The 25,726-nt window shown below is 42.7% G+C and overlaps 2 protein-coding genes across 5 annotated transcripts in view; one reads left to right on the top strand and one right to left on the bottom strand.

Annotated features, from left to right (window-relative positions):
- Positions 1 to 2,838: 2,838 nt before the first annotated feature.
- LOC111843411 (glioma pathogenesis-related protein 1-like) lies at positions 2,839 to 7,098 on the bottom strand. The gene is made up of 6 exons (XM_023810990.2): positions 6,706 to 7,098; positions 6,221 to 6,469; positions 5,923 to 6,017; positions 4,800 to 4,885; positions 4,191 to 4,217; positions 2,839 to 4,103 (listed from the first exon to the last, which is right to left on the bottom strand). Exons 1-6 carry the CDS (start codon positions 6,874 to 6,876, stop codon positions 3,946 to 3,948), a joined length of 786 nt encoding a protein of 261 aa, XP_023666758.2. The 5' UTR covers positions 6,877 to 7,098; the 3' UTR covers positions 2,839 to 3,945.
- Positions 7,099 to 13,348: 6,250 nt separating this feature from the next.
- Positions 13,349 to 25,726, top strand: part of LOC111843424 (voltage-gated potassium channel KCNC2-like) — a 37,138-nt gene continuing 24,760 nt past the window's right edge. The window contains exons 1-2 of one of the 4 annotated variants that reach the window (XM_023811027.2): positions 13,349 to 14,079; positions 14,603 to 15,155. In XM_023811027.2, coding sequence (XP_023666795.1) covers positions 14,607 to 15,155 — 549 coding nt within the window. In that variant the 5' untranslated portion in view covers positions 13,349 to 14,079; positions 14,603 to 14,606. Of the gene's footprint in view, positions 14,080 to 14,240; positions 15,156 to 25,726 lie in introns of those variants that run through there. The other 3 variants (XM_023811026.2, XM_023811028.2, XM_023811029.2) reach the window with 3 other exon arrangements.

Genomic DNA, 25,726 nt, shown 5'->3' with positions numbered 1-25,726 from the left:
CATTTTTCAGGTCCCAATAAAGATCTGTGAATGCAGTCAAAAAAGTAAAAATGCCAAATATGTATTTTATTTCATTTGGTTACTCATGGTTAAGGTGAGGGCTGGGTGGGGGTTAAGATTGTCATGTTGTGATTAGCGTTTCCCCCACAGAAATTAATGGAGTCCCCACAGGTATAGTTACAACTTGTGTATGTGTGGGTGGGTGTATTTGTGTGTGTGTGTGTGTGTGTGTGGTTCTATTTGCCTAATCAACATCAATATGTTCAAGGGTTGAATAACTGTACTCCATCAATGTCACCAGTCAGATATGGAGTACCACAGGGCTCAGCTCTTGGTCCTTTTTTGGTTTTCCTCTACATGCTGCCATTGGGTAACTTGATGAGAAAACATAATGTCAACTATCACTCCTATGCTGACATGTGCATTCAATGACATCTCATATATTGTCACTTTAGCTAATTGCTTTAATAAGGTAAAGATTTGGATGTGTGTGTGTGTGTGTGTGTATTTTGCCCTGTGTTTGTGGCAGCTGTTCTGCTATGGTTGTTCTTGTTCCCGAGTTGCTCCCTGCTTTAGTTTTTGTCATTTATCTACTTTGTTTTGACCCCTTGTGGTCCTTTTGCTTGAGTTGTTTGTTGGAGCCATAACATCTCTTCCTTCACCATGCCCGTGCATAACTGAATGAGCGACTGAACCTGGCGAGGCCAAGGCTCCATCAGGACCCCTCTTACACTGGGATTTGCATCTCTTGCACCCTCACCTGACCCAACAGCCCGAGTCTCCAGAGCCCTGCCCAGCCTGGAACCCACACTCCTGGCCTTGATGGGGCTGCCCAGCTCAAATTCCCCAGCACCCATCCAGTGTCTGTGGTTGCCCGTTAACCGGCCTCTGCCCAGGTCTCGTCTGTGTCCCTAAGGAGCCGCCGGGGGCATGGATGCCGTTGGTGCTCCCCAGACCCACTGCCAGCAACCATTCCCAGTGCCCATGGGCCCTCGGATTTCCCATGGGTTTGTGATGCCCACTCTGGACATTCTTGTCCCATCCACGTTGCCTACCTTTGTACTGCTCAGCCCAGCTGATCATCCTTCCAGGCCTGTAGCAGTCCACTCTCCCCGGCCTTTCATCAGACCCCGAGTATCCTGTCAATGGTTTTGCCCTATGCCTCCCAAGTTCATTCCACCTTTTTTTTTTGCTCCTTTGCCTCCTGGTCCTGTTCCCTTCAGTCCTCCCTTGAACCTCCCTACTCAGCCGTGGTCCCCATATCATTTCCCAGATCTTGTCCATCCAGCTTCCTCATGTGCCTAGGTTGGTTTTAAAATTCTTCTACACCAAACTCTCCCAACCATATCTTCATGAACCTTGCTTTGCACCCCACCATCCAATGCTTGACGTTGCGCTTGGTGATGTGAGGTTTGCATGCAGCTGCTTGGCCATGGAAGCCCATTCCATGAAGCTCCCGGTACACAGTTTTTGTGCCAGAGGAAGTCTGGAACTCTGCTGTTATTAAATCAACAGAGCATTGGCAACTGTTATGCACTATGCGCCACAGCACTTGGTGACCCCACTCTGTTACTTGGTTTGCCACTTTCTGGCTGAGTTTTTTCGTTGTTCCTAAATGCTTCCACTTTCTAATAATACCACTCACAGTTGACAGTGGAATATCTAGCAGGGAAGAAGTTCCACAAACTGATGCATAGCATAGGTGGCATCCTATGACAGTACCACGCTTGAATTGACTGAACTCTTCAGAATGACCCATTCTGTCACAAATGTTTGTAAACCTGACTGCAAGGCTGGGTGCTTGGTTTTATACACCTGTGGCAATGTGTCTGAAATAAGCACCTGAATTCAACGATTAAGAGGTGTGTCCTGATACTTTTGTCCATATAGCATATAATTTACCATTGTATTGACTTAAGTTTATTGTATCTATTACCAAATTAAACTCTATAATAGACATGGCACTAAATATATGGTATAAGGTAACCTGAAACATCCAGCTGAAGATTATTAATCAATCATGTAAGTCTGCATAGGCTGCCTTCCTTCTGTGCTTGCTAGTTGAAACTGTAGCACGGGGGTCTCCAAATCCGGTCCTGGAGAGCTACTATCCAGTAGGTTTTCTGTCCCACTTGGCTTCTGATGAGCTACACCTGCTCCTGGTATTTACCTGAGAACAGGTGTGGCTCATCAGAAGCCGGGTATGATAGAAAACCTACTGGACGGTAGTTCTCCAGGACCGGAGTTGGAGACCCCTGCTATAGCATATATTTCCAATCTGTAGTGTTAATCTTATTTGTACTTAACATAAGAAGTTAAAATTAAACCTGCTATTCAAGGCTGTCCATACAAGTAAGCTTTTTAGGAAGACTATTACCTTATGGGTTCCGGGAGAGGAATGAAATCCCTGAATGGGTAGGTACCTGTATATGACATTGGATGGAAGTTGTATTTACAGAAGGTCAGCCCTGCTTGGTTCATCTTTGGCTGTGGTTTGTGATGTGTGTTACATGGAATAGCTGGATGTTAGAGAGACTTGTCCGTCTTCATAAATGTTCAATTGAATTTTGAAGTTTTCCTCTTGTTTACATGGTTTCTTGTTTTACCTGTTTGTATCCAACCAGTTGTTCCTTACAGTAACAGGCACCTCTTTAGATATGAAACAGTAGTATTCAGCTAATGAAACGATATTAATCACCATGTTGCCATGTGATCAAAACAATAGAATCTCCCTTTATAATGAAATTTGACTCTATGCTTATGGCCATTTTTTCCTGCAAATGAGATGTGACAGGTTTATTGAAAAATGCTGCATAAAATGGACTATTGCATCACAACTTTGCAAGTTAGGCCCAGTTTATTTGTGTTTCAAAGCTAGCTTCTATAAAATATAGTTTATGTAAATATAGCTCCTGCAAAAACCACAGTTTCTACCACTCGCTGGACTTCCTTTTTTCATATTTCCAAAGAAAACCACAACATTTAGCTGTCTTAGAAAAATCATTAATGTAACACATTTTGGGGGGATGGTCATATTTACGTGCCTGCAGCGCACACTAGCACCACATATTACGCCAGAAGTCAAGGTGATGTATGATCAAGCACAATGACAGACACAGAGCTGATGCTGCAGTGGCGGCTACTTAACACAGCCAAGTCACTGCGGTTAACAGGCTTGCTTTAACCGGCAAGCTGATGAAAATGTGAAATCTATGGGGGGTGGAGTAACTCTTTTCTATGCTGTAAAATGCTATATTCATAAACTTGCTTTGCAAAATGCTCCCCATTCCCTTCCTCTACAAATTGTGGTATTTGTAGGTGGGTCAGAGCAACTAACAGAACATTTCCCTGAGTTACTGCAGCTCCATGCAGCTGAGCTGGACTTGAAGTCGCGCTAATGGAAGGTAGATTCTCCAAGGACAAGTTCTTGGATGCTGAGTCGGCACGGGTTACTTTTCATGTCACCTTGGCACTAGCATCCACTGCAGTCTCATTTGCACGATCTTTCTAAAATGGCTTCCACAGTTTTAACGTTGGGCCTGATATAGACAAGTGATCAGCGTTCTCCTTTTTGGTGAGCCTTGTCTGGTTACTCATAGAGAGTGGAGCACCATCTCACGTTCTTGCAATAAGACTATGCTTCTGCTAACGTTCATTTGATTTTCCTTTTATATAAAAATTTACCACTTCACTATCATTAAAAGTGGCATCAGAAAAATTCTTGGAGAGAGTTCATTTATAGAGCTGGACATTTTGGATGATTGGACATGCATTGGACGATTAAATAAGTAACTGGAGCAACAATGAAATGTTAATGTTAAAGTTCTGCAATCTATAAAAGTTGGAAGTGTTTCCACAATTTTCGCCACTAGTGTAGGTATTGAAACCCGGTCCCTTCTTACCACATGTACGTCTCCTTTACCACTAAGAGAAACACCATCTCTATCACTCAGATACAAACAGATTGGGGTAGAACTTCTGCACGCCTAACACGCCCAGCACCGTGAAGAGGAGCAGTAGGGGCCTGCAGACCAGCACAGAGACACAATACGGGCTACATATTTTGTTTGAAGTCTGGTCCGAGTCGGACGCCCAGTCGTATTCTGGAAGCACAGGGGTTGCACACATGAATAAGCCACTCAAACACGCACAAAATCTCATAATTTGAGAATGTCTAAGACCCCACTTACCTTTCAACTTGACCTCTTTGGGGTCATCTGTCAAGAAATAAGGGAAGAACACACACATAATCAGGTGGACTTTATTGTATAGAATGCCCATTTCGGTATTTTATAAGTTAAATGTGTTGTCATCAATACATTTATTTAAATATGTGAACTATCTCTCTGCCCTGTGATGGGTTGGCACCTCGTCCTGGGTTATGTCCTGGCTTGTGGTCTTAGAATCTGGAATATGCTCATATGTGACCCTTATAAGACCAGCAAGTTTAGAAAATGTCTCTATCCATCATCCATCCATCCATCTAAATTAAATTAAACTAAACTAAACTAAACTAAACTTCCAAGTCCTTATCCAATACAGGTCGCAGTGGGCCTGCAGTCTATCCAAGGAAGCTCAGAGTGGAGTAACACCCTGGACAGGTTGCCAGTCATTCACAGGGTACACACACATTCACTAACACAATCATATAAAGTTATAGGAAATTTATAGACACCCAACCCAAAAACAATCAAAAAGTCTGAGATTGGCACTAGAGCTACTGGTCATCATTGAGGAACTGTCTCAGAATAGGATCATGATGCATGTGAAGAATTAGCAGCAAATCAAGAAGCACTTACAGCACAAATTGCTCCAGCACTTTTTCCCAGGACATGAAGAGCAGGGAGTTCCTTGCTGATATGGGTAACGTCCCACGAAATTCCCCCTAATCAGAGAAAGTTATTCTGTAGCCGCCCATGTCAATTGCTTTGGCACATTTCATGAAACATACTTAACATTATGAAGATTATAAGAGCATTTCTCAAAACAATTCATGCATATAACACAACACTATGATTTAGCTGCAAAAGCCTATAACTTACCCAAAACAATTAGCTCATGTTTTAAAAGCTAATAATTCCACCAATGAATTAGTCAGTGTCACTAAAATTAAAAGTAAAATCAGCATTAACCATGAGCGTCAAAATACCTAGATATATTGTCAGTATGTCAGTGTAAGTCTGCTCCTGAGCTCCACAATGCTGAATAATAGTTGGGTCCCACTTTCCCATTGTCACTGACCAATCATTTTTCATTAGTAAATTGATACTTATTCATGCCAAAGACACCAGTGTTAACATTGCGAGGCTCTACATCACTGTATGTAAAGTTCACTGGCGAGAGGAAGCACTCGCATGCACATGTAACTTCACATCTTAAGACACGGTACAATAGCGAACAAAAAATAGCAAAATGGCAGTACAAGAGCAAACTGACAACAAAATCACATACTGTGGGAACCAAAAACACAAGAATACCACATCACTGCAATGTCTGGAATATTATTTTGAAATCAATTTGAAAGCTTGGTTTTTCACCTGGTGTGGAACATCATGATCACACACACACACACACACACACACATATATGTTTGGTGGAAAATTATTACAGTGGGAAGCTACATGATCTATTTTAACTAACAAGACTAAAGCAACTGAGAAATGTGCCAAATGATGACAATTGTACAAAACCATTTGCATGTATGTTGTAAAACATTTGGCAATGTATGTGAAGCAATGAGAAATGATGTTCTGCTGTGCAGAAGTGACATTATGGTGTGGGGATTACACTTGCTGTTTTGCAAATGTTAATTGTCATTTGAGAAATGCTCCAAAGCAATTGAGAAATATGTTGTAAGCATAAGCCCAGCTCTCCATTCTAACATATGGGCGGGTCGATGGGGGGGGGGGGCTAAGAACTTACGCGTCTCCATAGTCACACACAAATATTGCAAATTGTGGATTTCCCGAGCAGACATGGACAGCACAACCGACCTTGTAACTCTTTGCCCACACGACCTGGGGATCAGAAATGTGTTAAAACAGGCTCCATGTTTTTTAAAATCACATTCTTTAAATGTAAGTGTTTAAAATCAGGCCCACCCAGACTTCCCCTAGAAGACCCTCAGCTATTCCATAGCCCTGCTTATGTTTCATAATAGGCTTGATTATCAGTTAAAATGGAAGCTCCAATGGGGAAATGTTACCTTCAGTAGGCTTACCTGAGTGTAATGGCCACAGACGCCAGTACATTTCTTCGTCATGTAGGTGTAATGTTGCACCTCGTCAACCCACAGCTGTACAGCAGGCTCCACACTGAATATGGAGACTGGCCATCCCCTCCAGATATTTTCACCTACTGCTTTGAATGATGGGTGCAGCTTGTATGGCATTTGCAGTAAGGGATTATGGTCGAAGATACATCTACTTGCCCAGTCCTGAGCAACTTTTGCTAAAGTCTCATCCCAAGTCTGTGCAAGAAATGAAAACGTGAAAATTGGAGCTGAGCTACAGATGGTAAAGCTGGGGCAGAAATGCGGGTTATTTATTGTTTCTTCGTGACATTAAAAGTCTTACAGGCAAGAAAACAATTACAACTAGTGTTACAATTAAAGCAACAATTATTGCAGCATGTATCGCGGAGTACACATAAGTAATTATTAATTTCATATAGCTCCGCACGTAAACAGTGCAACAGGAAACTCACCATGTACATCATGTCGCTCGCCGGGGGGGTCACCCTGGAGCGATGCTTATTGTGAGCGCTGACACACATGTCGATGAAGGTTTCATTGGTGATATCCGTTAATGGTTGCGCGTTCGTTATAGATGTTATGATGACTGTACAAATTGCCAGGTACAGCGACTGGACCGCCATTGCTAACAACGATCTTCTTCCTGCATCGACTGATTTCAGTTTCACATCTGATTCTATATAGGAACTGCCGCTACAGTTGCACTTGACTGTGTTCGTGGAACAGGAAGGGAGTGTAATATTCAGCCAAAGGATGAGGTTCTAAAGTCCTCTAAGTTTCATTTGTCCTGCCTCAATTAAATTAAATTAAATTTAATTAAACGTTTGCTTAAATTATTCACCATGCTATTCCTACTTTATATCGACTGTTAAGATCGGTGCAATGGCATCGCATTACCAAAACTGGACAAGTGTTTATGGCCTGCAATGGACTGGCAGTCCACGGCTGACCCTTTGGGATACGTTCGCCGGGATGATTGGACCATCCTGGGTTGTTCCTTGCCTTGCGCTCGTAGCCTCCGTGATAGGCTCCGGACCCCCCGCAACCCAGAAGCGGTTTTGGAAAATGGACGGATGGATGGATGTAAAAGTATGTGTGTGCGAATTAAGTTGACATTAATGGATGGTAAATGGATTGTACTTATATAGCGCTTTTCTACTCCAACGAGTACTCAAAGCACTTTACAACTAATGCCTCACATTCACCCATCCAGTCACACATTCATACACCGGTGGCTGCCATGCAAGGCACCAACCTGCACCCCGGGAGCAATTTGGGGGTTCAGTGTCTTGCTAAAGGACACGTTGATGGGGTTAGAAGGAGCCAAGGCTCGAACCTGCAATCCGCCAGTTGCCGAACGATTGCACTACCTCCTGCGCCACCATCTTCCCCGAATTATATTAAAATGTGATAAAAACCTGAAAATTATTTTTGACGTTCTGTGTGAATGCAATCAGAAAAAATAAAAATGACCAAAGTATCTTATTTAGTTTTGCGACTTATGTTTAAGTTTAGGACTGGGTAGCGATTAAGGTCGTCGTGTTGGGATTAGCGTTTTCCCATAGAAATGAATGGAGAGTCCCTATAAAGATATAATTGTGTGTGTGTGTGCGCGCGCGTGTGTGTGTGTAATAAATTGGTCATTATAATAAATATTATATTCACCACAGTCGCCTGTGGGATGGAGGATGGTTGAATAGGAAAGAAAAGCGGTAACTTATTGTGACGTAGTTTAATAGGACAAATAGCCACTAGATGGCAGCAATGGCTAACTTCTTTATCCTGGGCTACTGAATATACTTGAATGTGTTGGTCGTGACTTTGAAAAAGAGATTCAGACGGCGAGAAGCTGCTTTAATATTTAGCATGGATTTTTTTTCTGGGGTAAATGCAATAAAGAAGCATTTTCACGAGTAAATGATTTTGCCAGCATCCGGCCCATCACACTAACAGTGGGAATAAAAGAGCGCTGAGTCCTGTCTGATGCTGATTCCGATTTCTGTCAAGTATGCAGGTTTGACCAGCAAAAGCCTCACTGCCTACACATGAATTCTGCGCTCATGTTGACATGTTTCAGTATTTCTGCTGCACTCTGAGGGCCTTTTGCTCATTCTACATAGCCATAAACTTTGAGTTCTTGTTTTTCTTTTCAGGACACTGGATCTGTTCTTTGTTAGCTTATTATATTTGCTTCTTATTTATAGATGCTGCCCTCTTTTCATCGACTCCGCTGCGAGTTGTTCCCTATGCAGACCTGTTCCCTACGCAGACCTGTTCCCTACGCAGACCTGTTCCCTACGCAGACCTGTTCCCTACGCAGACCTGTTCTTGGACTTTCTGCAGAGCCGATTAGTCTGGATGTTTGGAAGCACTGAGTATTTAGTGGCCTTGGCTTGATGGGCCGAATGGCCTCCTCTCGTTTGTAAATTTGTTATGTTCTTATGAGTGAGTACAGTGTTAAAAGGTGCCATAGTTTCTTTTTAAGCTAGTGTCCCACTGCTAAACCAGCACAAGCCAGTGCCAATAGCCAGTGCCAATAGCAAGTGCCAGTGACTTTAAGCATAACAGGCTTCAACTAAGCTCCCTCATGACAAATGTATCAAGCATCATATAATGATGTAAAGGTTCATAGATTATTTTGAACATCCACTTTGGTAAATCTTCATTTTAAATACATATTTTAATGAAGAAGAAAAAAATACATTTAGTTATGATGATTAAAACTGCACTGTTGAACAGGACAACTTGCTGGTGCAGTGATTAGCAGTGTAAACCACAGGGACAGTATTGTCATCCGTATGCCTTATTATCATAATTGTGCAGGAAGAGAGTCATTTCACTTTGAACGTTGAGAAACCTTTGCTTGACTTGATGATGTGAGGGGGTTGCACATCCCCACCTTTGTGTAGGTTCCCTCCAGTATTCAAATCTACAATAGAGCATGTATGAATTTATGTCTCACGGAAACAATAGAGAATTCCTACTCATTGATTGCAACTAGTTTTTGTCCTGTTCAACTCATGAATGACTTAATTAGCACAATTATGATAATAAAGCATACGGATGACAATACTGTCCCTGTGGTTTGGATTTCCCCGTTCAATGGACCCAGGGATTCTGCTTGACTTAATGGGGTTGTCCAGAAATAATTCCTGCACCTCTGCTCCACATCATTGCTCAACGCTGGTTGCAGGCTTTAAGAAGCCTTTCCCCGTCCTGCTTTAAGGAAACGGTGGCAGTGTAATAAAAATGCAAATTATTTTAATTAAAAAATGAGAACAGATAGAAATTCTGGCTGTTAGAGAGATTTAAAAGAATATGACAACAAAATATGTACACTTAGCCAAAAGCATGAAAGAATGCACCTAAGGAATGTAATTTTTTTTTATATAGTTTAAGAAATAGAAATAGAAAAAAACGATACATTTTAAGTTGCCATCTAGTGGAAAAATGAGATTTTTACTTGGTGTTTTAATTAACTAAATGTTCCCTTAGTTAAAAGTTTGTGATGCTGGAGGTTTTTTCTGTGATTGCTTGCAGGGGCTCAGTTTGCAAAATGTTTGCGGATTTGATTCCAGCTCCAGCATGTGTGCAGATGGAACACTCTAGCGGGGCTTGTGTGGGTTTCCTGTCACATGACAAAAACCTGCAGTTCATGTGTCTCTAAACTGCCTTTAATGTGTGAGGCACCTGTAGTGGACTGCCATCCTGATCCAGGTATACTGAGATTCCTGACTCCAGTATCACTCCAGTCCTGGACTGGATTTCAGGGTCTGGAAAAGTAAAAAAAAAAAGTTTCTGCCCAATTGCTTATATGTACGAGTAATGGTCTATAGTTGGAAAACTGATATATTTTAAAGTAATAATTGAGTATTGGAGTTGGTGGGACTGTTTCGACAGTACTTACGTTGCATTTCAGTGTTTTTGTTTTAATTAGTGCTTGAGTTATGTTTAAGGGTGACCTAGGAATCGCTGATCACGCTGCAGCATGAAGTGCAAGGTCGATGATGAAGACGGCTCATAAAACAGCCAGCTGGAGACAAGGCTGGTGACAAAGGGGGATGAGGAGAATGTGATGGCCAGCAAGGTCACCTAAGAGAGGAAATGGGGCAAAGCATAGAGGAGATTGACTGAATGGGAAGCGTCTTGCACTGAGAGTGCTACAAACTGTACTGTGCTTCATCATTTGCCTTGAAAAAACAGCATGTAGCATCATAATAATAGTGAAGTGCAACAAGGTAACGCTGCAGTAGTAGTTTTTTTTCTCTCTTTTTTTTTTACCATTAGCTCCAATATTTAAGCAATGACTTAAACAGAATGTAATAACTTATTGTTTACCTTTATAAATGGTTTATTGAAGGACTTTTTTTTATATATATAGCCTTACCATGACAGTAAGAGTTTGGGTGGGTAATTCTACTCCATCAAAACTTGTGTAAATTTTCTTCTACTTTATTTTGTTTTTATTTTTTTCAGCTACGCGTGTTCTTTCCCCCACAAACCAGAGATCCACTGTAAACTCCAGATTATCTATTGGATTACTGTCACCCTATCTGGTTAAAATGGTAATTATGGATCAATAGTGGTCATGCATTGTTTTGCTCACAAGGCCATTATATTTCACGCTGAACATTTATAAAGGTGCAAACTTTAATTCTTCTGGGTTTTAAAAATCAACTCGAATGGCGAACGTTCACTCGTGCTGGTGAACGTGATCATGAGGTCGAGATGTTAAGATGCTGATGTTTGGAGCGCCTCAAGCATGCTGTGCAAATCTGCCACGCGCTGGAGACCTGGCCTCGTTGACGTAGACATGTGAGAGCACTAAACGATCCGGGCGTGAAGTTTCTGGTCGAGCTGGTGGAGATGCAGCACCAGCAGCCAGACTTCAGAAAGCCAGGTGGGAAAACGTGAGGAACATGGCAAGGAGATGAACATGGCAGGGAGATGCTTAGCTGTAGGGAGACATCTGTGTCCTAGCTGGTCCTTGCCTGTCCACACAGCTTGCTGTCCTCTCTTCTGAAAGCTAAAACAAGGGAAAAACACTTAATGGGAACAAGTTTGTCCTTCAGCTTCATTCTGTGTTCATTTGGTTTTATTGCAGGATCGAATAATTACTTGGGATAAGCTGTCTTAACTGATAAATTAACACATTAAACGCACTGTCTGATTAGCAGAGTCCCGTTTTTTGTGGGCAGTGACCCTTCATACAGAGTCAAATGCACAGTCGTTAAACCCAGCTACTGAGGAAAGCTGCTCTCCCTCTCTAATAGTGTTACCTCAGCCCTCTGAAAATAAACACTGGCTAGTTAGCAAAAGTAAAAACCGTGTTAAGGAAATGTATAAATTATGGGTATATTATATTTTTTTCCACATAAGTTAAAATTTAAAGTATTCGTTCCAACCAAAGTTGAGCAAATCGATGTATGTGTGTCTGTTCATATGCGTTCGTATACAAGCTAAAATCAGGGGCAGTCGCACTGTGGAGCAACACAGAAAGTACAGGCAGGAACCAGAAGCCGCAACGCTGGCCCCGTGTGGCCAGATCAATGCTGTCATAGATTTTTCCAAAGTGGGCTGTTATAAATTTGCAATGAAAGGAGCTGGAATCAAAAAGAATCACGTTACTTGAAAGAGACACATCTTGGCCCGTTATTTAGATAATAGCCTTAGCATTACTTTCACGTGTAATCTTATTACAGGAGCATGACTGCTCAGCATTTGGTTCCTTGTCTACGCCCCGTGATTGACTGCATGTTCCCTTGCTTTATGCTTTATGAAGCTTGAGTTAAGCGCCAGACTTTCCATAACACTGTACTAGAAATGCAGTTAGAAGATGGATGGGTGTATTCGTAATGTCTCACGCTTCCATATTATTAACATCATAACTTAAAAGTTAAACCAGTGGAGTCAGACGGTGAAAAGTAACAGTTTTGCTCGGAGAGTTTAACTTGGTCGGTCATAGAGCTACAAGCAAGGATGCAAGGAGACAGAAAACGATGGATCGGCGGTAAAATTAGACTGGGTGAATGGGAAATAGACGCCATGAAAAAAGGCTTTAGTGGGTGCCAAGTGTTCGATTTTAGCAACATATTTCCCAGCATCGAGACGGACTCATACTGACAATTCTAACGTAACCTCAGGATAATAGCCAACGGCTTCCGAAATGCACACTCCATGGTTTGAGGATCAGACATCACATTTGTCAAAATGATTTGCACGTATGTCCTAGCCTAATTATGTAGGCTAATCCAACTCCAAAGCTAATAACATTATATTTTTATATATATGACGTCAGAAGGAGCTTGTTGAAATTATTAGATGTTTGTAATCTTCCAATTTATGCAAAACAGTAGCGCGAATACCCCATTTCCCATGGATTTTCTATAAAATGTTTTTTGGAGGGCACATAATATTCACGATTAAGTGATATCAGTAATTAGATTTGTCAGTGGATCTGAAACGGAACCTTAACAGTGTATTCATAAAGGCATCAGTCGACGCACCGGGAATATTCCAGTGTGGCAGACAAAAACAACAATCTTTACAGCCCTACTCTTAAGTTGTATGATGTCGAGCGGATAAATTTTGCGATAAATGACTCATTTACCTTTTTCGTTTTCACCATTTGCAGACTTGTAATCATTATGATTATAGGGAATGACTACAACTTTACTGTTTAAACTCACTTGCTACTGGAACTATAAAACAGACTAAAACACACTGACAGTTCGCCTTCCAGGCAGGTATTTGCGGTTATCTTATCAGCAGCACTCGTATGAAATTTAGCCCAGCTTCACTATGTTATTTTCACTATTTACTTTTATGTCTCTTAAGATCTTAAGAAGATCCTTCGCTGCTTATGAATCCATTTTTCTATCGAAAAACATGTTTTTTCTTGGGGATCGGTGAACCGCAGCACTAGTGTGAGACCATAAGTGCGCCAGACGCGCATCAGCTGAGTAAATCGCAGGTAGCGCAGGTTTCCGACTCATATCGTACCACATTTCTCCGTGACCCACTGGCGGTGAGACATATAATGCCGTCAGTATTCTCCTCTGTTCTTCAGATTGACTGAAATAAGCCTGTTCAGGGCAGACGGCAAACAAACCACGTCCCACCGGGTAGTATATCCTACTTATGCGTAACGGCAGGAAAACTTATCTATTTAGCCGCTACTACTACGCGATCCAAATTCCCGTTCGCATTTTTAGGATATAAGCTAACTGGGGAGCTAAGGTGGACTTGTCTGATGTTTTTCACTACATTTTTTTCGGTGTGGGTTAATAAACCAGCCGGATATCGGTATTATAAGATGAAATACCCTCCATTTTACGAAGTCGCAAAAAAGCGCAAAGCCAGACAGTCTCAGGGAAGCCCCGATTATGGGATTACACGTTATAACAATGGTGTAATTATGAAGTTTATAACAGAGTTCCGTGTCCGTGCCGTGCGTGTCCCTGTAGTTAAACGTAGGAGCTGAACGGGATTTATTTGGTGCTGAAAGAACAGCTCCGCCAGATCCTCCGGGACGGAACTGGTTGTCTGCCCAAATGTCAACAAGACAGACGTATTGGAATGTAAAAAGGGTGGCTTCAAATCTGAAAAACGAATGCAAGAAATGTAAAATGCAAAACAAAACCAGGCTTTTAGATTCACATTTTATTTGGTGCCTTTGCCTGTTGCGAACGCGCTAGACGCGTAATTTAATGCATTGCATTGGGGTACAGAAAATAAAAACTTGAAATATAAAATAAATAAAAACAATGTGTAGGAAGAATTCTGTTGCGAATATTACGAAGAACCGGAATCAACAGCGCAAACCGGTAAGTAATTGATGGATTTTTCCTTGACGCCGTTTCAAGTAAATAATATTTTTTAAAAAGCAAAGCGTTTAAATTAGGATAGTATTTTTATATCTGCGGTGGGTAAAATAAGACGAGATAAACAGATCAAGTTGGCAGATGAATAATCAGAAGGGCTGTTTGTGTTATTCAATTCGACTTCACCTGCCAGAATAGGAAACAGGAACCACAGAGACAGAGACTCATAAAGGCTACCAGCAACTGCACGCACGTCAATAGCTACTGCCTGATACCACTGGCACAAGGGCAAATCGAAGGAGGTCCGACTAGCAGCAAGCGATATCTGTCATGAAATTACAGAGCCGTATGCAATCGCATTTAAAAAAACAAACCTGGTGCATGCAGAACATTTACAAGGGATACCTTCGTTGGTTTCTTGGGCGGATAATCTTTTCTGGCTAGGTGGGCATTCTGATGTTACTTCTAAAACAAAATATTCAATACTTTTTTAAAAAAAGTCTTAATCGAGTCATGTCTTATCCAGAGCGATGGGCAAGATCGACGACAATGAGAGGATAATCCTCAACGTGGGGGGAACCCGGCACGAGACGTACCGGAGCACGCTGAGGACGCTGCCCGGCACGCGCCTCGCCCTGCTCGCCTGCGTCTCCGACGGGGATTCCGCGACCGCGCTCCTGCAACAAGTATCCGGCTTCATTGAGTTCAACCCGAAAAGCAACGAGTATTTCTTCGACCGGCACCCCGGGGTTTTCGCCTACGTGCTCAACTACTACAGGACGGGGAAGCTCCACTGCCCGGCCGACGTCTGCGGTCCCCTCTTCGAGGAAGAGTTATCCTTCTGGGGTATAGATGAGACCGACGTGGAGCCGTGCTGCTGGATGACCTACCGGCAGCACAGGGACGCCGAGGAGGCGCTCGACGTGTTTGATATTAACGTGGAGAACTGCGACGGAGAAGAAGACGAGCTGGGCATCGAGGACGTTGAGACCGGCGAAGGCAGCTTGGGTCGCTGGAAAAAGTGGCAGCCGGTGATTTGGAATTTGTTTGAAGATCCTTATTCTTCCAGGGCTGCGAGGGTAAGGAGCCGCACCGCCGTGTCCCTGGGGCTGCAGCGCACACGCGTTCGGGTCACAAGTTTTTGCATTCCGCATTACAACAAAAACTACATGTGTAAAAACCATGCATATGAATAAGAAACATTCAGTGCACCAATGAATCAGTGTCATCTATTATTTAGTACGAACCCAAGAGCGTGCACTGGGGTACACGTGTGCAAAATGCGTCGGAAGGAACTGACAGCCACGGGTTGTGTAGGTGTTTAAACAACAGACGAACGCTAAATGAGTCGCGCAGTTTAGGATTAACCCGACGAGTGTGTGATCGTTACCCTCAGTGACCTGCCACCACAACGTGTCCTTAGTTAGTTTGCTTTAAGTTACAGGTGTGTGTCTCTCACGGTGTCGCCGAGGGGAAAGCAATCGTGTATTTTCCAGTGGCACAACAGTACGCCCGCAAACGTGCGACAATCAATGGATGATTTTCAGATCCTGAATCTGAGACATCAATGTTTCTATAAATAGAGGCTTACAAAAACTGAAACGGAGGTTGTTATGGAAACCGGTATGCGGGGGGGGGGGGGTTCAAATAGAAAAGGTGGCATATCGATATACTCGATGTCTAAAGGATGATAAATACTCATTCAAACATCATAACATCATACAGTATTTCCGTAATGTCTGCCAAAACCCGTTTCGTCTTTAGGTTAACAATTTTTAAGTCCCGCTTGGAAGACTCAAAACCTGTGTGAAGTATACAGGTAACATTGTTAAATAAAATGTTAATTATTAATTATTATTATGACTTCAGGATTGCCTGCCGGGAACTTCTCTTGTGACCTTGAAGTGACTTTAACATAGGCTCTGTAGTCAACTCTTGTGTGTAGAAGTACTAGGAGGATGAGTGTTCACTAGCAAAATCAATAACGATTTACATCTGACACTAGCACCAGCATAATGCTGTTAATTTGTTAATATAGGTGCCATGCAACTGACACAAGCCTTCAGTACTGCTGCTGTTTCATGACACTGATTAGCATTGTGCTGTTGCAGAGATTTTCATGTAATGGCAAAATGAATGTAAGGCCAGTGAGAATAAAATATCTTCATCCGCAGTGAGCAGATCATCAGACAGCAATAGCTGTGATGCTCAGTTTCCTCTCTTATTTCATGACATGCCACTTGGTGCTGTTGTATTTATATATTCTGTACATGAACTCCTGTCCCAAGGGGGAGGGACTGTAAAATGTTCTTACTGGAAATCCAGCACATTGCTGATGTGAGTTCAACTCAAGACATCTTTGATTAGGTGATTATTGTGGCATTGCTGAGCTGGCTTTCTCCGGTAATTTTTGGTGTAAATTCATGTCTTCCCTTAAGCAACTAGGACTTACTGATATGAGAGATGATTTCCATGTCTTGTCCGTAACAAGGCAGAGTAGTGGCTCCGAGGCTAGGGGTCTGTGCCACCAATCGGAAGGTTGCTGGCTTGAATCCTGAGAATGCCAGCAGTGATTCTCCTCTGTTGGGCCCTTGAGCAAGGCCCTTAACCAGCAATTGCTTCATCTTGGGTTTGACGTTAATCTACATCCAGCCCTATATTGATATCCTCCAACTTACAGGGAAATCTGGGGGTTGGTGGCAGGACTGGCACTCCAGCCACTGGGAAAAAAACCTCACACTGGTCCATTTGGACTAGTGTGGTGCTGAGGTACCACCTACCACATGGCTGCACTCAGGTTCTCATCCCTGAGGTGGTTTATTGTGTGGTGGGTGTGGCACAGTGCTGTAATCAGTGCATGATCCTCACCTCTCTCTCCTCATTACCAAGTTATTTCATGTTTAGCTGATGTGACTGTGAGGAACATCTTTGGGCTGGGGGTGGTTCTCCATGATAGTCCATGATGGATTATTGTCTGATGAGGGATGAGCAGGGAGAACAATAAGACTTTCCTTCCATCTGCTCTAAATTAATGGGGTTTGAGGGAGAAGTTATGGGATCATGCTGTAGTTCACGTCGTTTATAACTGACTGAAATGCCAGTCTAGTTACTGGTGGTTTTGTTGTGCTGTATTTTAGATTCCGAATCCACCTTCTTTTGGTGCACTCTTCCGTGCCTCTGAGATCACCCATTATTCCAGGCATCTTTGCCAGGACAAGACACAGCAAATGTGAACCCCTGCTGTCAGGGCATTAAGGTGGAAGAAGCTGATGTTTCATATTTGGAAACAGGAAATCAGTTTTTTTTCTCTTCGAAATACATCAGTACTTCAGTACTAAGTTTTTTTTTTTACTTCCTTCACTGTTGTTGATTGTTCAAAGGAGGTCAAAGTTGTCGATGACCTCCCCTTCTTTGCCATTAATACTACATCCTAGGGTCATAACCTTTGTTTTCCTCTTGCAGAGGAGCTGCATACATTTTCCCATTAATGTTTTTTTTGTGCAACACCAGTTTTTAAGTTCAGAAGCACCGATACTCCTGAGTAAAATTGTTAATTTTTAAAACACCTGATCTGAGACATTATACCAGCCTCTAACACAGTTTAAGCCTTCAGATGTTAGAGTGACCTGCTCCTTCTCATGGACGTGTCCGTTCCATTCCCTTTCTCACAAGCATGCCCTCTTTGTATTTTCATTGTACAATCTCTTCCACTGTCTAAATCAAAGCATCATTTAATATCGCTCATGTTTTGGTCATTTCCCTGGACGTCAGTTTTAGGGTTGTATTTTGGGAAGTGTTTACTTGTAATGGAAGTAATTTTAAGAGCCTTAAACTATGGATAAATATATCACGCAGTTTTATATGACCTCAAAGGATCTTTCTTTTCCTTGAAAACACAGAAGCTCAGTTTTCTGTGTTGCATTTTATGGGGGGAGGCATTGTGAAAAACACCATGTTCACAGACCTGGTTCTCTGCTACTTGACATTTGCATGTGTTTTTCCATATTTATGCCCATGTTTCCTCTCATAATACAAAGATACAATTCAGTTGAATCAGTGATTAAATTAAAATGTACAGTGGATTTTGCGTTTTGCTTCTCAGTGTTACGGCAAGGCATGACAGAGGAGGAGACGAACCATTTAGCAATTCTGACAAGACAGGGTTTTATAAACAAAGCAGAACATCAAGGGAGAACCAGAAAACAAAGGGACCACAAGGAGTCACAACTAAACCAAGGCAGGGAGCAACACCTAGAACAATAATCCACACTGTAACTAAGAAGCACACAGCAATACAGGGAAACAGCCAAAATGAATCACTGAGGAATAGAACAAGAACAGGCACTTAAATACACAACTAACAAGGCACGATGTAGGACAGGTGAGAACCATAACCAAATCAACCAATCACTACGGGCGCAGGGCAACAAGGAACAGGTGCAGTAAATTACAATTAACAAACACTAGTGACTAGGAAACTGTAACAAATCAACACTAGAAGAAATCAAGGAATACAAGTAAAACAGAACATTAAAAATGACATAAACAACTAAACAAGACATAACGTAACCAAACAAACAACAGGGGATAATATATATATATATATATATATATAAACAAAAAGATGAAGCAGGCCTCCAGCCAGCGTCAAGCTTATGACAGGAGGGGTAGCAGCCAGAGAGTCGCACGCTCGGTCCATTGGCTTATTTGGCGGCCCAAGGAGCAGTGAAACACACTAGGGAAGCAGATGGGATGGCCAGCAGTCAAGGAGGGAAAAGATACATGGGACAGGGCCAGATGGACAGAGACTGTGACAGTGAGGTGCTGATGTTAACAGCAGTCCTGGAAAACAGATTGATGGATGGATGGATGGATGGATGGATGGAGAACTGAGGAGAAGTATATCAGAATATCAGTATTCCTAAATTTCCTTCTGGATAAATAAAGTATCTCTATCTATACACAGTATATCATGAAGGGTTGATCAGGTTTTGAAGAAACCTCCATCACACAGACATCCAGGTTGTATGGAACAACGGAAACGTTCTATCCACAGCTGCTGTCCGAAGTACCTCAGGAGTGATCCACCTTGCATGAGACCACCGTCCCTTCTGACCCCTTCACTTTTCTTTAATGCATCTGAAATGATGCATCAACCTTCTTTTACAGTATATTGAGAATTCAGTTTTGACAGTCTGGCGTTGCCTTTCCGCACGCATACTTATTACAGACTTCTGACCCCAAGTGTAGTCACTGAATACTGCTTAAAAAGCATCTGCACATTCCAAGATGCTACCTCTGCAGGATGTGCTTGTTGTCATGGCAACAGGTTGTTCATGCCCTTCTGTTTTCATTGAGAGCCAGCCAATCTGCTGTCTAACTAAATCACCGGAACTTATTGAACGTTATCTTTTAACATCCTTCCTATGTGTCTTTACATAGATATTAGCCTAGATGCATAATATGATGCATGTAGCTTAATGGAAATGTTTGTAGCTCTTTTTGGTATTTCATGTTTCTTTTTTACTCGTATTGTGTAATATTTGGCTGAAACACATATGAAATATTTGGCTATAATTGGTTAAGACTGAAAGTGGAAACAAACCATTCCTTTAAAAGGTTATGCCAATCGATTCAAATGTTCTAGCAGCCACTTATGTGAACAAACCGAGGAACAGAATTAAGCTGTGAATACAATTTAATTTTCACAGCAACGTTACAGCCTTTGAAAGGTGGTGGGTCAACAATGGCTTGAATGCGATGGAGGCCTCAGGGGTTTCTGTGGTTCTAAATGTGTCTGGCACACCTGCCTTTTTATGTCTTGCTGGGAATACCATGTGTCCCAGAGCCGTCGCATTAAGCATGCCACACAAGACGCCCTGTCCCAGAGACAAGAGTCTTACATATAAGGACATTTTGAACGTATGCCACATTCAATAAATAGAGGGGCCAAGCGTGGGCATTTTCAACCTTCCCGTATTCAGCATCTTTTCCTATTATGTCATTGTACTTCCTGGTAATTGTAAGTTGACTATGTCTTGCATTTCTCACACTTTGTTTTACAGCTTTCTGAAGGAAGATTTCCACTCTGTTTTGCCAGTAATCTAGTAGACAAATAATAGATTTTTTTTCAGTCCCTTTAGTTTTAATTTAAGTAATATGTGTCACTTAGGTTGCATTCCGTAATACTGGTGGTTACTGAGCCCTTCAGTTTAAATGCTGTGGTGTAGGTTTAATTTGTGTAGGTGCTGCAGAAGGTTATGGTGAAAAGCTCATCGCAGATTACACTTCCTGTCCTAAAATAATCACCGACCACGGTAATGGCGGGAAAAACATTGTTGATCCTGCTGTTGACATCACAGGGTTTGTGTTGTTAAGCATTCTGTGCTGTTGCATTAGGGGCTGTATGTTTTCTCTCGTTTTTCTGTTTCTCATGCTACCTAAACTTAAATAGAAAGATACGTTTTTTTTTCTCCTCCAGAACTTCTTTGATATTTTCCCAAGATTTGGTCATTTCGGAATACAGTGCAATTACAGAGGATGTAGTATTATCTTTCATCCTAGAGGGTGAACCTGATTTGGTACACATACTACTGAATGATACGTAATTTGATACAATGCAGAGTTGTGATTGTAGAAACTCTGAGAGCATTGTTGGCCTCCGGCGGAGAATCGTGGCCTTTCGTGGTCATTCTGTTGCTGGTCATTCCGCGGCTGTGGGCCACTGTTGCATTCCCTGCAGGCCTGGATGAAAGCCGATGGCCGTTTTGCAGGCTTTGTGGAGCACGGGCGGGCCAATGTGGATGGGACCCAGAGAACAGGTCCCCCTGGGAGCCCTCCATGGTGTGCAAAGGGGGCTCGAGTGTCACCTGATTGTCTTTGTCTGTTGTGAATGTCAAAGGTGCAATCTATGCCTGGGAATGAGAGTTAATTACATTCTGCAGCTAGAACTGCAGTGGTCCTGAGCTACTTTGCAGAACCAAGGCCAACCTGAAGAACAGTTACCAGCACACAGTTTTCTCAGTTACATGTTCTACTTTCAGAACCAAGGCCAACCTGAAGAACCGTTACCAGCACACAGTTTTCTCAGTTACATCTTCTACTTTCACATAATGAAAAGCCCCCAATGGATAAAGTGAGTTGAGCAAAGTTAATGAAGTTTTTTTTTTATCCCTGCCAATCCCGAACCCTGACAAGGAAGGATCCATCCCCTACCAACTCCCTACTCCTTGCCTCATTCCAGAACCACATGGTTCTGTCTGCCAGCAGTCCTCACTGTCTGGAAATCTAAAAGCATAAATAAATCCACAATCACACTAGTAAAATAATTGGCAACATTTTAGTTAAAGGTCAGTTACTTCACTTTTACTAATCATATAATTGTCGTGCCCAGAAACCAGGGAAGAGCCAGAACCCTGAATGCAGAGCAAGCGTTGTTTATTCACAGAATCGGGTACACCAAATGCCGGTAGGGAAATCCAAAAGAAAGGTCGAGTCCGGGTTCGTTGGTCGTTATCCTGACAGGTCAGTCCTACGTGGAGGGAGGAGACGAGGCGACGAGAGGATGGGAAGGACGAGGAGGGTAGATCGGGGAGGTAGGACGAGGAGGGCAAACAGGGCAGGCAGGGACGCAGAGGGAGGCAGGGTCGGCGAGACAGGCAGGGCAGGGAAAGCGGGAGAGACAACAGACAAGAGAACGTTCAGTAGTGCACATGAACATGGCAACAATACTTCACAAAGTGCATTAGATTATCTCTGTTTAAGTAGTGGAGCGATTAGGTTGCCAGTATTGTGTACTAAAACAAAAGCATCACTGTAGTATAGGGTATAATATCTCTAGAGCAAAATCCGATAAACAAACAGTGGGCATAAAGAAATTGAAAAGTGTTTGTTAACCACCATTGTTTCTTCAAAAACGCTTTGAGTTTGATTGTCTTGTGTACACCATGCCTGGATTGTCGCGGTACAGCATCCAGCAGTAGTCGGCCATCATGCTTTCATTCCAGAAACCTTGGTATCGATGCTCCATTGACTGAATGTCCTGATGAAAACATTCTCCTTGCTCATCACTCACCATACCAAGATTCTCTGGAAAGATCTCTAAATGGGAGTGCAAGAAGTGTATTTTGACATTCGACAGCCCAGTTTCTGGTATGAATCAAGCAGATTCTGAACTCCTTCCTAGTACTGTATGTTGGAGACTTGTGGTTTCCCAGAAAGTTTCCGCATAGCCACTTGAATGCATCCCAAGCTTCTAGTTCAGATGCTGAGAGTGATTTCCTAAAACCTTCATCCTGCAAATCAGACTTGATCTGTGGACCTATAAATATCCCTTCCTTAAGTTTTGCAGCACCTATGTTTGGGAACTTCTCAGCCAGGTATTGAAAACCTTGTGAATGAACTCATGGCCTTGACAAAGTTCTTTATCAAGCCCAGCTTGATATGGAAAGCAGGTAAAAATACTTTACGTGGATCAACCAGAGGCAGAAACTGCTGCCTTCGATTTCCAAGACAATGACCCAAAATTCAATCTCAAGAGTTAGATTTAGTATTTCTTTTGCAACAATTTGAGAAATAATAAAAAAATTGTCGAGAAGCTTACGTCAGCGAAACGAAACCTGAGGCACAACTACCTATGTTTCCCACCAAACTAAGTTGTATAAGACATGCTCATGCGCACTAGGTCAAATTAATTATACTTGAATCGCGACTAGACAGGTGTCAATAAAACATAAATCAGTATCGTCACCTAGAGAACGGTGATGCTGTCTATAAGATAAAAAACACAGACAACTCTTGTAATTCATGAAGCATGAAAAATACTACAAAACCCACATAAAATGACCTCTGATGAAAATGACCTGTTAACCTGTGTAATTTGTAACATTTTATTAATAGTTAAGCAGCAGACCTTAAAGGTCAGTGATAGTAAGTCATTTAATTTATATTAGTTGTCCAAAAACTAAATATTAAACTATTAAATTGTCCCATTATGAAATCCTTGCCCAAGTCAGTAGACACACTGGGAGAGCATGGAGGGGTCAGAGGTCACTGTAAGGGGGTGTGTGGTGCTCTCGATATCTTTGCAAGAGGACGAAGGTCCACTTCTGGACCTTGCTGTACGGCTGTGAGACATGGATGCTATCTGGTGACCTGAGACGAAGACTGGACTCCTTCGGTACTGTGTCTCTTCGGAGAATCCTTGGGTACCGCTAATTTTACTTTGTGTCAAACGAGCGGCCACTCAGGGGATCCCAAATGAGGCGCATTACCTACGTTGTAAGGGAGCGTCAGTTGCGGCACTACAGCCATGTGGTGTGTTTCCCTGAGGGTGATCCGGCTGGGGACCCAAGCGGCTGGACCAGGCCAAGGGGTCACCCACGTAACACCTGGCTGATAGATGGTCATTTCCAGGGGGTGGTGCTGGACCATGTGTCAACCTGGGGAGTTGCTCACCGGGATCCTGAGGTGTTTCATCGTGTGGTGGGTGCGGCAACACACTGTACAAGTGCGTGCCCCCCAACCTGAGCTGACCTGACCTGCAAAACTACATGTCCCCAGTTGAAGTCTGCTGCATCCTTGCGATCACAGATATTAAAATCAGTATCCTGGTGTACAATTGGGTGAGTAGTCCAGTGTGGAGTAACCAGACACTCATAAAAGTTGTTATTGAGCTCCCCGTGGAGTAGTATAAATATATCATTGTGCCATTCAATATATTTACATATTTATATATTTTTTGGACAGAGTGGCTGTGGATTGTGGGGTATTATTGACCCACAGTTGTGACTCTGGGGAGTATGGCCATGACATTTTGGGGCCTTGTTCTGTTGGCCTAAATCTGACTCAGAGCCCAATGTGAACTCCTTAAGTTGGAAGCCACTGCAGAAAATAGTTTTATTATTGTAAAGCTGGAAGATTGAGGCCTTTTTTGCAAAGATGAAATTAAGCTCCTGTAAAAACTGATGGGAGAGGTTACCACCATTCAGGAGACTCATTTATCATAGAAAAGGTTCATAGAAAAAAGAAGAAAGGAAGACATTCAATCAAGTGGACTGAGATAATATCAGTACAAATGTTGTAATGAATCTCCATATTATTTTTAGAGGAAATTTGTAAAGAACCTAAAGCTGGTGACTCGGTCTTTGATGTGTTTTCATTCCAACCCACAGTGCTTTCGACCTGCCACATTCATTATTAGCCTGTTAAGGACCATATAAGCCTGATTAAGGCAGGGTTGGAATGAAAACACTGTGGGGGGAGGAGCCAGGAACAGGACTGAGAACCGCTGCTCCCAGCTAGATTCATCAGAGAATCCGGCTCTGACTTGAGTGCTGTGTTATTGAAGCACGTCATGAATGTAAGTGGTTCTCGGCCGATGCTAAGCTATACGTTACGTGCACGCTTACCTAAGTGGGCTTTCAATGGAGCCCCAATATGACGGTTGTGCTTATCCTCAGTCATGCTTGGGTCGATATGATGTCATTCAGCATTCTGGCACGCAGCACTTTAGTTGAATATCCTTGACACGACAGTGTTTAGTTGACTCACAAGGAGGAACTTTTTAGTGGAGGTGGCATGAACGATAATGTAAATGACCGTGCAGAGCTTGCAATCTTTTACATTCCCCTATGGCTCTCAGCTTTCAGTAAAAAAATCAGACGGCACCTCGAGAAGATCAACTTTTTTTTGCCTGAGATAACCTTCAGGAATTGGGCAATTCCTCAAGAGGATTGAATTTTACTGTCGCATCCCAAAATATATCCGAGCTCTTCTTTGTGTAACATTATGAGGTCTGGGAGGTCAGTGGAAGAACTCCAGTGGAAGAGGGGAAGTCGCAGCTCCCCTGACTGTCACCAAAGCAGCTCAGGGTATCAGGTTCTCTCAGGTGCTGAATCAAACAAATTAAAGCAGCGGCTCTAACTGAAGTGCGTGTCATCGGCACCGAGTGGAGAAGCCAGCGCCCCGCTCACGCGGCATTTTGAGTGATGGACCAGTACCGATGAAGATCACAGTCTACTGGGGAAAGGATGCTGAAATAACAGTCGCCGCAGGGGTCAGCAGTGCTCCGAAGTCCAGGGACACCCCCGCAATTAGCGCAGGAGGAGAGTCCCTTCATGTCATTGTTTAACCGTTCACTCCCACGAGGAACAACTCAGCAGATGTCCGAAGAGGAAGGCAGACACCTCTGCAGTTCACCCGGCCACTGACAGATGGCAGCACTGCTGTCTCAGAGTCTCATCTCATTAACTGGCCACCGATGGCATTTAATAAAACGCCAGAAATTTGCACCGGCCACTGCGGTGTAGCACAGAGAGGCTGTCGGTAATTTAAACTAGTTGACTGTTATTACTCACGGGGGACGTAACACACCGTGGACGGAACTGTTATGTGCTGTACATGGAATGCTCTTGTGATGTGCTTTATCGTTCAAAAATAAGTGTTGTTTTTCTTAAGATATATGAATACTTTACAGTTCTAGCTGTTGTCAGCACGCAACCGTTTGCAGACGCAACAGCGGGATTAAATTAGGGGCTGGAGCTCAGCTTTGACACCAGTGTGTTGGTCTGGTTGGAGGGTCCCACACATAACAAAAGAAACAGCTGGTTTTGAGGGTGCCTTGACCTATGCACCAGCGGTTGCTCCATTG

Source organism: Paramormyrops kingsleyae, chromosome 3 (assembly GCF_048594095.1).
Source record: "Paramormyrops kingsleyae isolate MSU_618 chromosome 3, PKINGS_0.4, whole genome shotgun sequence".
NCBI classification, from domain to species: Eukaryota; Metazoa; Chordata; class Actinopteri; order Osteoglossiformes; family Mormyridae; genus Paramormyrops; species Paramormyrops kingsleyae.
The sequence above is the reverse complement of the archived record's forward strand: the minus strand, read 5'-3'. Positions and strand labels throughout refer to the sequence as shown.

Bases quoted from the DNA above. Each gene is read 5' to 3' on its own strand.
- LOC111843411 (XM_023810990.2), bottom strand. From the start codon at position 6,876: ATGGCGGTCCAGTCGCTGTACCTGGCAATTTGTACAGTCATCATAACA. The intron at 6,018-6,220 runs GTAAGCCTACTG...TCTGATCCCCAG, and splicing joins TCTGTGGCCATTACACTCAG to GTCGTGTGGGCAAAGAGTTA. The intron at 4,886-5,922 runs GTAAGTTCTTAG...TTCTCTGATTAG, and splicing joins GTGTGTGACTATGGAGACGC to GGGGAATTTCGTGGGACGTT.